At 42.0% G+C, this 14,912-nt stretch overlaps 1 protein-coding gene across 1 annotated transcript in view; it reads left to right on the top strand.

The window, feature by feature from the left end:
* IRX5 (iroquois homeobox 5) overlaps positions 1-14,372 on the top strand; it is a 38,920-nt gene extending 24,548 nt beyond the window's left edge. The window contains exon 5 of the mRNA XM_050922550.1: positions 14,289-14,372. Within this exon, the coding sequence (XP_050778507.1) occupies positions 14,289-14,297 (9 nt within the window). The 3' untranslated portion in view covers positions 14,298-14,372. The remainder of the gene's footprint in view (positions 1-14,288) is intronic.
* The last annotated feature ends 540 nt before the right edge of the window (positions 14,373-14,912 follow it).

The following is a 14,912-nucleotide window of genomic DNA, read 5'->3' on the forward strand; positions in this document are numbered from 1 at the left end:
ATGGGACCCAAGCTAGTAGGCACAACTAATGAATTGGGCCCCCACACGCATTGGTGGCAGATGCGTGCTTGTCTTTTCATGCTTTTTGAATTGCTCTGGGGCTCAGGTAGGACATAGAAGTTCAGACACCTACAGGGAGGCAGCAGTGCACATGTCCGGAGGCAGAAACTTAGGCGCCTAGGGAAATTTTACCTGAAAGTTTAGGTGCAGAGTGCGTTTTGGCACCTACCAGGTTTGGTAGGTGTTTTGTGGATTGCAGAGGAGCTAACAGCAGGATTTAGGCCCCTATAACTGAGATTTAGGCATGCAAAATAGGTCTGAGCTTTTGTGACTACTTGGACAGAAGACCTATTAGGGTACTGCTTCAAATCTGGAACAGGTTGGTAATGATGGCTAGGAAAGAGGCAGGGCGCATTCATTTGGTATCAGTAACTCTTAGGCCAATTCTGGTTATGTAGATTCCTGTAAAGCACCCCACAATCTCAACTGGCATTCCTTGGTGGCAGCCTCTGCAGAAAGGCTTTGGTGTGAATGAGTATAGAGTTCACTATCTTCACATATAGATGGGATCTTCCAGGATAGCAGGGAGGGTTTTTGTGCAGACCTACAAGGCCAATGTCAGAAGAAAGCATCATACTCAAGGATGCAATAAAATCCTACAACTCTTTTCCTCATTCTAATCAAGTAGGTAGTGTCATATGTAGCCTGAGCTATACATTTTCAAAACGAACCTATATATTAGATCTTCACCAGTGATACCATGCTTGATCAAGCCATCTTCAGCCAACATTAACCCTTTGAGTCAGTAATCATTTCTTAAGTAACTGAACCAATACACTTACTAATGGATTACTACTTATACTTAAGGAGAAATGATATACTTGTGTGAAGTAAGACCTTACAGAATTGTGGGTGTTCATAGGAGCTAAACTGGACTTTGAAGGTACAGCAACATTTTACCATTTTGGGGGCATGAGGAGAAAATACTGTGCCAGCTTCTACAATGGAAAATTGAAAACAAAGTACCAGCACTATATTGACTAGGCTGTTAAACTTGGGGGTGGGGAACAACTGTTGGGTGAGCTGGTTAATATCAAGGGTCACCACTCACTTCTGCTTATACTGCAGACCATGTCAAAAGCTTTCTAGTAATCAGTACAGCTTAGGAAAAGGCTTTGCTTAACTTTTCTTTCATCTTTCTCTTCTCCATCTGGTGTTAAAGATCAAACCTTCAGTTCCTCTACTCTTTTAAGCCTTGTCTGTTTGACAGCAAACTTCTCATCCATCTTAAATATGGGGCAAGTTAGAGTGTCTTTCAGGAGCAGTTACAGAACAGATTTTTATCAGACGCTAAACTGTATAACCACTGCTCTCACTTTTGACTTCAGCCCGAATATTGTTGTTATGGGATTTTCCCAAGCTTTTCTGATTTTCAACTTCTGTCTCTCTAATGCACGTGTGGTGTGTTCCTTTAAAATTTTGGAATATACTTTCTGTGCTTCATATAACTTTTTCCAAACACTTTCCCAGCAATCCATAATGTCCATTTCCTTCAGACGTCAGTACCTGGTCTCTTAGAGGTACTGCAGTATAGGAGTGAGGTGTAGGTTTTGATAGCATAGGTTCTATGTGGCTATAAACTGTACTCTTGCTGGATAGATTCTGCACAAAGGCTACATCCTGTCCTTTGATAGGATCACAGCAGAACTTGAATAATCAGCTACTCAGTGAAGACTCTAGTCTCCTGTGCAGGATATGAGTAGCTGCAATGGGAGCCAATGGGATTGACTTACAACTTGCAGTTGGAGAATCAGACCCAAGACACTTACTACTATTCCTTAGAAGCAGAGCAAGGAAAGCAGATAGAAATATTTGTTAGTAGAGTTCACTTTTGAAATTCTGCTTTTGTGAAGAAAAAGATTCCATTTAGTACCCACAAATTTCAACTTATGTTTTAAAATGATAGTTGATCATACTAACAATTGTCAGCATAATTACCCTGCAATGCTCTTGGCACCATCACAACCACATTACCTTTCAATGTTGAGGCAAGAATTATTATAAGTAATGAGAATGGAGGAAGCGGGGAAACTAATATTAAATGCAAACACTCTGATTAAACAAGGGGAGGATTGTGACATAAACTAATAAAATTTAGGGAAGGGATATGGAAGAATGAAGTGACTCCTTGAATTGTGAATTTCAAAGCTGTGGTTGTTTTTATCATTAATATGACTTAGGTGTGAAATAATTGTCCTGATTCTGCACTGCATTACTCCAGATTTACACCAGTGTAACTTTGATTTTGGTGAGGTTATGCTGATATAAGGCTAGAGAGACAGGGAGAATCATGTCCACAGGGATTTATTTTTATTTAATTTGGTTTTTAAAATAACCAAATATTATCCAATTATTATCTACCAAAGAACTGAATGGCAGAAATAGTTGGTCTGCCATGTCAGTTAACCACATGTTTAAGTTCTTTTCCAAAACCCTTGCATTCTACTAACTGTGCAGATAGTATTTGGTATGTGTATCACATGTATTTTAAGTTTGGTATTTTTTACACAATAGAATGCAATGGCTCTTGATCAGAGGTGGGCAAACTACGGCCTGTGGGACTGTCCTGCTCGGCCCTTGAGCTCCCGGCCCTTCCCCTGCTGTCCTGCCTCCCCCTCAGTCACGTTGCCACGCGGTCAGCGCTCTGGGTGGCAGGGTTGTGCGCTCCTGCCTAGCAGTGCAGCAGCATGTCTGGCTCCGGCTGAGCAGCGCGGCAGCCAGACCTGCTGCTCTGAGCAGCATGGTAAAGGGTCTGGACGGTTGGATAAGGGGTCGGGATCCTGGGGGACAATCAGGGGACAGTTTGATAGGACGGAGGTTCTGGGGGTGATCAGGGAACAGGGAACATGGGGAATGGGTTGGATAAACATGGGAGTCTCAGGGGGCAGGGGTGTAGATAGGGGTCAGGGAATGGGGAACGAGGGGGGGTTGACAGGCGTGGGGTCCCGGGGGCCCTGTCAGGGGGCAAGTGTGTGGAGAGGGATTCGGGGCAGTCAGGGGACTGCGAGAAGGAGGGTTGAATGGGGGTGGGGTCCTGGAGGCAGTTAGAGATGGGGGGGTCCCAGGAAGGGGCGGTTAGGGGACAAGGAGCAAGGGGGGTTGGATAGGTCAGGAATTCTGAGGGAGACAGTCAGGGAGTGGGAAGCGGGTGGGGGCAGATAGGGGGCAGCGGCCAGGCTGTTTCAGGAGGCACAGCCTTCACTACCCGGCCCTCCATACAGTTTTGCAACCCCAGTGTGGCCCTCGGGCCAAAAAGTTTGCCCACCCCGATCTAGAGCTTGTGGGGTAAGCATTCTGGTTTGGAAAATGTCTTGTATTTACCTAATAAAGATGACAGTTCAAGTGATGTACTTTTTAACCCTTTGGAGACAGAACCACCTCCAAGGCATTTATTTGTCAGGCAAACTTGAGGATGCATCTTGCTTAAGTGTTAAAACTGGATTTGATTTAATCAAAATGTATCATGTAAATCTTTATTAGTTAATGGATTATTAACTCAACAGCTGGCACCAGAGCCATAATTGCTCTTGCCAGACTGGCTGCTTCAGATGCACACTAAAATCTTAGCCCCAGTGTCAGAGCCAAGTAGTTGGCTTAGGATCCCCGTCATCTATTCAGAAGGAATATTTGGACTAGGCCTTCATAGTTGGAGGAGACTTCACAGTGCCTGAACACCTCCATTCTGCAGGGAGCAAGAGTTGGATCCAGGAAGTGGTGAATGCCCTGGCTCTGTTCTCCTACTGCCTTGTCCTCAAATCCCTGCACAGGAAATTGCTGAGGAGCTGGACTTCACACAAAGACAGATTTTATGTGAAAAACCCAGTCTTTCCATAAGGGCAGACTTGAAAATCATGACATAATTACCAACAGAAATACTATATTAGTTTGCTTTTAAAGGTTTTTATTGGCTCCCTCTGACCCATGCAGTCAGACTCACAATAACTAAGATGCCAAGCTTCACAGGTGAAAGAGTAAAAAAATAAATCTTATAATACTTAAAAATTGAAAACATCCCTAAAATAACTTTCTGTCATTTGTGAGGAATATAAAAAAATGCAGGATGTGCATGTGTGACAAAGGTTCTATTAATACTCCTTTGGTATCTCTTGAGTTCGTTTGTGGTTTCTCCACTCACGTGTAACATGGCTTCCACAAACAGACTTTGTACCACGTCACACTGTCATACATTATCTGTCTCTTGTGTCCATGCACAGTGTATATAAAACTCAGATACAATGAGAGGGGGGCCTTGTATACTGGTCTGGCCTTAGGACTGAGGCCAGGTTTGCACTACAAAGTTTTGGCAACATAGATTTCTATTCCTAGACTATCAGGGTTGGAAGGGACCTCAGGAGGTCATCTAGTCCCACCCCCTACTCAAAGCAGGACCAATCCCAAGACAGATTTTTGCCCCAGATCCTTAAGTGTCCCCCTCAAGGATTGAATTTACAACCCTGGGTTTAGCAGACCCGTACTCAGACTACTGAACATAACTACATAGGGCAGAGGTGTGAAAACACACCTTCCCAACTGACAACTATGCCAACACAAGAGGGGTTCTGGCAGCATAGCTAATGTCATTTGGAGATGTGATGTTACTATACCGGCAGAAAAACTCTTTCTGTTGGCATACACTGTGTCTACAGTAGGGAGCTAATCTTTCAAAGCATTTGTAGTGTAGATAAGTCTGAAGAACCAGAAACTTCTGAGTTCTAATCTTGACTCTACCATTAACTTACTCTCTGGCCTGGGGGCAAACTTTCTGAGGGCATGTGACTACATATTGCTGGTGCCCAGATGTACGAGGAGATGCGATTTATGACTAACAGACCTGTGGCAGCAGAAGCCCTAGTAGAGACGCAGTTAAACTGCTAAAACTGCACTGTTTTGGGATAGCTTGTGAAGTTTGGGGGTGGTGAAATAAGAGATAGTTATAGAAGCACAACTGTGCCAGTAGAAACTGCAACCACACTTTCTTTTATTGGTAGAGTGTATTGGTATTTCTATACCAGCAAAGCACTCCTTGCGTACACAAGGTCTTAGCTTCCTGGTACCTCAATTAGCCTGACAAACTTACCTGCCTCAAAGGAACAATTTTGAAGATTAATTTGTTAATGATTGTGTTGTGGTTTGATGTGTACAGTGGTACACATGCTAAATAAGATTTATTACGCAAATAAGATATTTTCCCCTCAGTGATGTTAACTAGATTAAAAAAAAAATTAAGTTCAAGTCTCAGGGCTTGTCCACACCTCCATCACTGTAACAGCACAACTGCATCAGCGCAGCACTATCAGTGTAGACTTGTTCCGCTGCAGTGCTCTGAGTGGAGACAAGCCTAGCTAGCTTCCTGGTTTCCTCTACAACATGAAAAGATGCCAGACTTTGTAAGAGTGCTGTGGAGGTCAGTAAGCAAAAAGAATCTGGGCAGATTCAGCACAAACAAAACATCCCCCAAAGTTATGTTTTGTCCTTGTATTACATACAGTGAAATATGGTATTAAAAAGTGAAAAAAACCTGACTTTCTCCTGCACATTAGGGTGTAGAATTCAGAGATGCTCTAGGGTAGTTCTAACTTACAACGCTTATTCTTGTACTCTGTATTTTTTTAAATATTATTGCAAGAACACTCTGCGCAAAATACAGATCAGGAATCATTACTGCAGTTTATGTGGTAAAGGACATAATGTCGCTGAACTTTTTTTTTTCTTTTTCCCCATACGTCATGTTTTCCCCATTGCTCAAATGGCAGGACAGATGTAATTATATGCTCTAAATTAATGTATTTCCAGTTGACGGAATGGAGATACGGGAAAATATTAATTATTTATATTGAGGTAGGACGTAGAGGCCCAAACAATGATCAAGACCCCATTTGCGCTAAGCATAACTGGGCACACAAATAGAGAGTCCCTGCCCCAAAGAACTCATGTAACTGTCTTTCTGGACAGGTAGTCGCCAGGGACTGAACCCAGAATCTCTGGATTTTATAACTGCTTGAGACAACAAACCAGATCTGGTAAAGTGGACTCGGTAGCCAACTCAAACCTCTATGATGTCGAGCCACTAGATGACAGTTAGCCAGTGTAGTATAGGTTACCCACACAACCTAAGTAATGTGGCATCCCTAACAGTGCTTCATCCCCAAATTTGAGCACTGCATTTTTCCTTTCCATTCCTGGACGCTGGTGGTTCTGCTCCAAGTATTCACCATTTCCCCAAGCTTCTCAAATTCTCATCATGTTATGAGTGTCATCCTTCAGGACCAAGAACAGTGGATGGAAGGCCAATTTGAGCCAATGAGGCTACTTAATCTTCTACTTCCAGACCCTGCCAGGTGAGGATTCTTTTCTCTCATTCACGTTTCATTTAAGCTGTTTACTTTCCAGTTTCCATGTTGGTTATTTTCTCATAGAGTGTCTGATGAACAGGCATTAATGCACTTTAAACTCCCTTTACCAGCAGCCACAGGCCAAGTACTGAGGGGCAGAAGCAGCACCAGACTTCCCATACTATCCCACCAAAGATCTCTTAACTGATCAGACAAGAACTTCCCACATGGGGTGAGGGATAGTTCTGCTTCCAAGCCAGTTTATTCCTAGGCCTTTACAACCAATTGTGCAATTTATACATACGTAGATGAAGACAGAATATACACATTGTAGTTAATATGTTGGCTTCAACTACAAGTCTGGGAAATAGCTTGAATGTAAGCGTTCAAGGTTCTGAAGCCCAGATGTATGAGGCTAGGGACATTTCTTCAGAGGATGTGATTAACTGATTATATCCACCAATATATCCTAGTCTCAAATTAAATCAGTTAGAAAATAAGGCTCAATTTTTATGTTATAAAATTGAATTCAATTCCACATGAAAACCCAATAATGGTGTAACGCTAAGGTCATTGAGGTACATGCAAAAAAAGGCCAGGAAACACTGAATGAAGATTTCATGTTCAACCTTAACTCTGCCCTGCGAGGTTTATTAATTACAACATGAGGCCAGATCCTCAGATGGTGTAATTTAGTGTAGCTGCCTGGTTTTTGGTGGAGTGATGGTGCTCTACACTAGCTCAGAATCTGGCCCATAGTCATTGCACATGATCATGTAATATTCCTCAAATAAAACATTTCATTAATCCATTGCCACTGAACACAAGTTCAGTATGGTCAGTGCTGCATAAGCACTTCATAGCAATAGCAGGAATAGAACTCAGATCTCCTTCTCTACAGGCACAGACTCCTCTGCCACTTGAAATGCTTCCTTTAGCAGTAGGAGGCCTATGATACATAGCTGAGTACGTACTCAAACATAGCTGTTCGAATTCCATATAATACCAGGCAGTGTTACAGACGTACACCAAACAGCTCAAAGACAGAAGTGTTTGACTTGTAGTCTGCTTTACAGTATGCAAAGAAAGGTGTCACGACAGTCTTCTCTTGAGGACTTTTACAGAAAGTTGCAAATAATTAAACATAGGAGCGTTAAGAAGATTGGCATTCTTTTATCCCATAGTTTCACTACTGGAGAGTAGCAAAAGAGACTGTTTAGGCAATGCCAGCACGCATAAGGTGAATTTCACGCCCCTTGCAGACAGCCAGCACAAGATGTAGTAGGTCTTAAATGATACATAGGCCTTTGCTAAAAGCCTGATAAATGTCATACTGAGCATGCACTAGTTCTGTAATTCCCGCCCCCCCAAATTCACTAAACTGAGGTCTAGCAATGTGCAAGGAGTTATAATGGAACAGTGGAACTTTAATTTATGAAAAAATAGGTTATTTTCTTCTTACTACTCTCCTTTAATATCATCTCATTCTTCTGTTACTTTCTCCTTCAGCCTGTGCTCTGGCACTCTTTCTGGCTGCCTGAGGAGTTTCCTGGCATGAGGGGTATCCTTGGTGGCACAGAGTCACTGTCTCATCCCCTCATCTCCTCCTTTCATGCCAGTGCATTCCTGAGATAAAGGGGATATGGCCAGGGTGCCTCAGCTCTCCAGCTATCCCCCAGCTGTTCTGGAGCTGTGGGCATAAGTAAAAGCAGTCTTTGAGGAAGTCCCAAGAAGGCTCCACAATGGTGGCACAAAGCACCTTTGCCTCCCCCGCCACAGTGCTGTTCTGAGTATAGTTTTGCCAGACTAGAGAATCTGACCTAATCATTGTAGGAGAAAAATGCTCACTCCAGTGAAGAATGTCTTTAATATGAAAAATGTACCTGTTTTTAAGCAGATCTTTATTAGCTTGAAAGGTTAAAATAGAAGCTGTCACGGAGTCTAGTCTAGGAGACTGATGTATAGAAAAGCATCTATTTATGTATTTATATTCAAGCTCCCATAACAGAGATTGTGTTTGTTGAAACCACCTCCTTCATGTTCTGTGCCAACCAATATTTTGAGAACAGGAGCAGAACAGGAATAGGTTGCTTTTAACCAATGCACATAGACTTTTAACCCTACTCTATATATTACATGATGTATTTTTATATGTGCTCTATTTTTCTTTCTGTAATGACAATATAAGCCTCTTTCAAGTAACTGAAATAAAGTCTCACATCTCTATACTTAACCTATTGAATTATACCTGAACTGAACGCCTACAGAAATTTAGAAAAGATACTACTCTATACTAAGATCTGCAGGATATAAATGTCACTAAATACACATTACAGGATGTTTTATTCTGAATTTCACTACTTCATGGTTGTAACTGCATCTGTAATACAATTGTCAGAAAATGTTTCCTGAGGACAGATTCTAAACTCTGATAAAATACTCCAGCTACAAGGAAGTCAAAAGATCTCACACACTGTGCTATAAAAACCATTTACAAGAGGTAAGATCGAGCTGTGATTAGTTAATATAAGGCCAGCATTTTACTACGCATGTAAAATAGGGCCTAGATCTTCAGCTGATACAAATTCACATTGCACTGTACCATTGACTTCAATATGCCTATTCACACTAGTTAAGGATCTGGCCTTCATGCTGATTAGCCCTTCTTTCGCACTAGCTGATGATTTACATTTAGATTCTGCCACACTTGCTCACACTGAGTTGTAACCTTACTCTGCAGACAATCCCTTTTTTACCCCCTGCAAAGCAACATGAGAAGGGGTGGCCGAACCTGGTCCCTAGTTGTTAGAATATAATGCATTGCCCTTTCATTCATTTTACACAGACTATGGGGGATGGGGAGAGACAGGGGAAGGAGATAGTCTGCAACTGCATTCAATGGGCTGGAGTAATCTGCTAGAGAGGTGGGAGTGGCCATGAATTAAAAAATAATTTGCAATGTGATACAGTAGGAAAAGAAACCAATGAGATTTTGGGCTGTACTGGCGGAGGAATCATGTCAGAGACCAAGAAGTAAAAGTCCCATTCTGCCCCCCTCCCCCGTTTCTCTGACATGACTGCATTGTATTCCGTTCTGGAAATCTCATTACCAGAAGAATATTGACACTTTGGGAGAAGCTCAGAGAAGAGTATTGAAAGTGATTTGAATGGATGGATGAGGAGAGATGGAAAGTGTATAGCTATAAACAGATTGTAATAACTGCACAAGGTGACTAAAACGAAGGGCCTGATTTTCAAAAATCCAGGTATACAATTGCATGTGAAAGAATTTATGCAACTGAGTGCCTGATTTGTCCACCCATCCCTGGTTACTGTGACTGCACATGACTATAGGATATCATTTGCCACACGTGTACCAGATTTGCACTCACAGTAGCATGCACAAGTTAGGTGGACAGCAACTTCTTGAAAAACCAGGCCCATAAGTTAATATTTATGATTTGCTTTGAAAATGTAACAGTCTTGCATATCTCCTTTCAAAATAAACAGAGCAGTACCAATGAGAACTGCACACCAACTAAACTGCTATGATCATATGTTTGACTATTTTAAGAGTACCGTTTTTTGACACATCCATTCTGCCAATAATATGACTTCCTGCCTTCTCCTTTGCATTTCTAATACAGTAGGCCTAGAGAGTAGTATTTTGCCAAAGTAGCATTGGGAGTAATGTAGGTAACATGATCACTATTATCAAAGTAATATTTGTTAGGGAAAGCTCTCTTATAATTTTACTGGGGTGTTTTTTAGGTAATCCAGTATTGAATGGTGAGACACTCACATCTGCTAAAATGTGAACATTTGTTGTTTATTATGAACAGCAGAGTTCAAATGTAGTTACTCTGAAAACTTCAGATAATAAAAAATGAGACCCTCCTCTGATCTGTTAATTATGTGTCACACATTATATCTGAAAATCTGCTACCTAGATTATTGTACTCAGAATCCAGAGCATTGGGTGATGAATACACGTCAGACAGACTTGACAGAGGCTTTGAGAAGCAAACAAAATTTTACTTGGAAAACATTAATAACCTTTTTAACACCTGTTGCTTGATCCTAAAATAAACTTTTAACAGCTTTCACCATTGAAGTCTCTGGGTGTTGCCACAAAAGAACAAAAGAGATAAGCAGAGGATCACAGGGTTTCCTCAGCTGGGAATGTGAGGTTGTCATGGCACTGGTCAAGGATGAAGAGGACTGCAGACCAGATCCCCCGGGGCATAAATTGGCATGGTTCCATTGCACTCCATGTGATAAAGCAGTAAGAATTCCATGGAGCTATGCCTTGCTCCAGAAGAGGATCAGGAGCTATATCCAATTTACACCTGCTGAGGATCTAGCTCTCTGTGCCACTTTCTTTCAATCATTCTGGTGTAGGTTTTGGGGTCTGGTACAACTAATGCTGGAGGGGGTTCCCAGACTGTGTTCCTATCTAGATCTGCCCTGTTCCTTGGTCAGTTTTGGGGGATTACTCTTATAGATACTGCCTGAAGGCAGCATTTCATATCTAAAGCAAAAAGATTAGAAATCACAAGTGATGGTACAAGCAAGCAGAGAATGATGAGTAGAGATCACCTGCTCTGGAGTGGAACTAAGAACTTCCTAGATTTAGAAAAGGGTAACAAGACTTGAGGAGAATCCAAAAGTTCAGATGCAGGACAGTGTTTCTAGAGGGTATTGGGGTGATGTCTCAATAAGAAGGGAAAAAAGATTAAACAAGAGTCTTGCTGTTTAAGAATCACAGGCTATATTACAAAGTCTGACAGAATAATATGCTTCTCTGGAGTAAACAGAATTACATAGCAATAAATACAGGAATCTTACATGGAAAACCCATTGTTTGGATTAAATCTGGGTCTCCAGCCTCCAAGACCAGTGATCTGCTACTAAGATATGAGTGCTCATCCAGCTGCTCAGCCTAGTTATTATTATTAGCCACAATTCCACACATGGAATATGTTGTTGTTATTGTTTTATATAAAGATGGAGAAATGGATGGAAGTCACATGTTAAATTGCTTGTGCAATTCCTGTACTGATGCTTCAATTCTCACTGTCTGCAGTGAAGGAATCTTCTAAATGCAATCAGATGTACCATTCACCCTAGATAATTAACTCAACGACTTATTATTCAGAGATCCACAATCATATCACATAACTGATGCTCTTCTCTTCAGTTCAGTTCAGATATGCTGTAGAAGAATATCTTTTAAAGTCAATCTTACTACAGAAGAATATTCTTTAAGGTAACAGAAGAATCCACCCAAGAAATTTGAGAACCTCCTAATACTTGTGAGTTCTGAGACAATCTCATTGTAATGTAGAACCTATTTTAAAACAAACAAAATTGAACCAGTTCTCCCCACAGAACTAACTCATGATTAATAAATAAATCCCTTGCCATTAATACTTGGTCTCCACAAATCGTTTACTCTGAATCTAGCTTTTACAACTTAGTTGGTAGTTTTGTAATATCCAGAGGGTGGACACGAGATGCAGACATCCCAGATATTATAAATATGATTTCATACCCATTTTGTTTTGTTAAAGGGCTGTATTAACACAAATTCATCTTCCCAGCAGTCCTGCCAGAGAGGTAAGAATCATCCACCCCACTTTACAGATGGAAGACTCACAATCCCACTTCCTAGATCATCAGCTTGCAGAAAGAGAACTCACATTGCCCCAAGTGCATAGATAGCCTGTGTTCCCGCTGCTTCATAGCAAGTTCCATGAGCTAGTGTGGAAAGGACCATAGTCCACTCCTTACCTCTGCCAGCTCTCTCTGGAGTGACTTGTGTCTTGGGGAAGGCTAGGAGGGAAGCAGCTCCTAAGCTCTCCATAATGACAGGAGTGCTATGCCAGAGGCACAGGACGGGAGGGAAGGTTCTTTCAGACCTCCTCTTGTCTTGTACACCTAGGTTATGGAGCTAGTGTGAGCAGCACTGATTTTGTCCTTTCTGGTTGGCTTGACAACTGCAGTTCTACTGAAGTGTTCACAGTCCTTAGGTGTCTCGTGCGGCACAAAGCTGTAATGTTTCGCAGGCACTCAGGATTTGAGCTGGAGACAGAGAAAACCCAGCACTAATCTTGATTATATAAGCAGCCAGGTCAGATAGACCACTCCAGCTTCTGGAAACATTTAAGTTGCAGCATAGACAGTCAGGTTCCGACTGGAGCCTGAGCTCTGGGACCCTCCTCACTTCATAGGATCCCAGAGCCTTTGTTCCAGGCCAAGCCTGAACATCTACACAGAAAGTTTAGAGCCCTGCAGCCTGATCCCCCTGTGTCAGAGTCAGCTGACACAGGGCAGCCATGAGTGTTTAACTGCAATATAGACATACTCTTAGGGTGTGATTAGAATCAATGAGAGTTCTTCCATCGACTACAATGGGTTTTGAATAAGATCCTGTTCATGCTCAGAGGCTTAACACAGGTATTAGCATAGTCACTTGCATACTATCATCTTATTAACATAGTTTTCAATGATTGTAATGTGGGACCTGTCCCTACAGAGCCCACCAACCAAGTGCCTTGAAGTATCTGAAAAATGTAACTAATTATGCATAACTTATCTTACTGAGTTATTGCTTCAAACACAGGAAATGGAAACTAGGACAACATGGCAAATGAATTCCATGCCAATGCAGGAGAACAGAAAGTTTAAAAAAAAAAAAAAAACAGTTTGCCAGGCATGTTATTTTGTTAGTCCAATCATTTAGAGGGTTAAACTTAAAAAAATTGCACTTTTGTACAATATATTTATCTACAAAACAATAGATTTAAGACAGAGACATAGGGGAAAATATTTCTTCTTATCCCCTCCCCTATGGGTGTATTTACTTTGTGCATTTCACAGCAGTGTGTGTGTAGACAGTTTCACTGCTGCCCCTGTATATTCAATCTGTTCCCCTTTGGTTTGGGTGGGTCTCCCCTTCATTAAAAGCCACGGAAAAGATTAAAACCTTGTTGTAAAATATTGGCAGGGTACTCAGTGGGTGAAGCAGTACCTAAAACCTACAGGTAACTCTTGAAATTGACTAGATTGCAAGTTGATTGCATTCCTTTAACATAATAAACTATAAAACACAATAGCATCTGCAGGAAGTCTGCAGATTGCTTTGTATACGTCTATATTAATATTTGATACCACTGTCATCTCTGTCTATTCTTAGCCACCTTGTTATCTTGCACCGTCTGAAAGGAGCAGTTTAGCAATAGGCTACATCATGAGTGTGTGTGAAAATCATGCTTCAGCTAGAAGTGTTGTATCCAGATGCAGATGAGTCACTTGACCTTGACCCTCCCTTAAGTGTGCAGTGTCACTGCGTGGATTCATTAGAATATGGATCTTTTCCCTGGCTGCAGATAGGAGAGAGAGAACTTGAAAGAGGTAGTGGAACAAGAATAAATCAACCAATATTTTCTCTAGGCAGACTTGTCTACCTTGAATATAATGAATAAGTATGTGGATTTTTTTTTAAAAGGAGCTAATGACTCCAAATATGTTGTTTTGAGATAACAGAGTAGGACTCAGCATGACAGTGTGAGACAGATGACATGAAGAGATGAATTGTCAAAATAACTGAGACATGGAACTGTGTGCTCAGAAACATTCCAGGTATTTGCTTCTTAGTTTCCCTGCCCTGCACGTATCACCCATGCAGTGTTTTAAAAATTTACCTCTAAGTGACTACACTTAATTGAATGTGATGAAAGAGAGAGAACAAGAGCGAATTGCAGAGATGTAATAAATAATGTGCTAGGTTATCTGCAGATACTTGGACACAGCAAATGGCCCTGCTTGGAAGTAATCTATATTACTTTTGAATAGTTTGGTACAAATCATATGTTTTCCCCTTTTCTCTTGCAGCGCCAGTGATGTGAAATGTGGAGTTGTCAGTGATCACGCTGGATGAATTAAACCAATAAAGTTAAAACAATATTTAGGGCTGAGGCACAAACTAGTTGTGCTTGGGTGTTGTAGCATGGTATCCTTCTCCAAAGCCTCTCATAAGAGTGGGCAACATCACATTTAGTAAAGAGTGCTGTACTTTATAATGCTGTAGGACAGGGGTAGGCAAACATTGGGGTTGCAAAACTATATGGAGGGCCAGGTAGTGAAGGTTGTGCATCCTGAAACAGCCTGGCCCCTGCCCCCTATCCGACCCCTCCCACTTCCTGCCCCCCTCAGAACCACCAACCCATCCATTCCCCGCCGCTCATTGTCCCCTGACTGCCCCCTCCTGGGACTCCCCACCCCTAACAGCCCCCATCCAACCCCCCTGTTCCCAGTCCCCTGACTGCTCCAAACCCTATCCACACCGCTGCCCCCTGACAGGCCCACCGGGACCCCACGCCTATCCAACTCTCCTCCGTTCCCCATCCCCTGACCACCACCCAGAACCTCTGGCCCATCCAACTGCCCCCTGCTCCCTGTTGTCTAATTGCCCCCTGGAACCTGCGCCCCTTATCCAACCCCCCCGACCCCCTTACC

This window comes from Gopherus flavomarginatus, chromosome 14, assembly GCF_025201925.1.
Source record: "Gopherus flavomarginatus isolate rGopFla2 chromosome 14, rGopFla2.mat.asm, whole genome shotgun sequence".
Lineage (NCBI taxonomy): Eukaryota > Metazoa > Chordata > Testudines > Testudinidae > Gopherus > Gopherus flavomarginatus.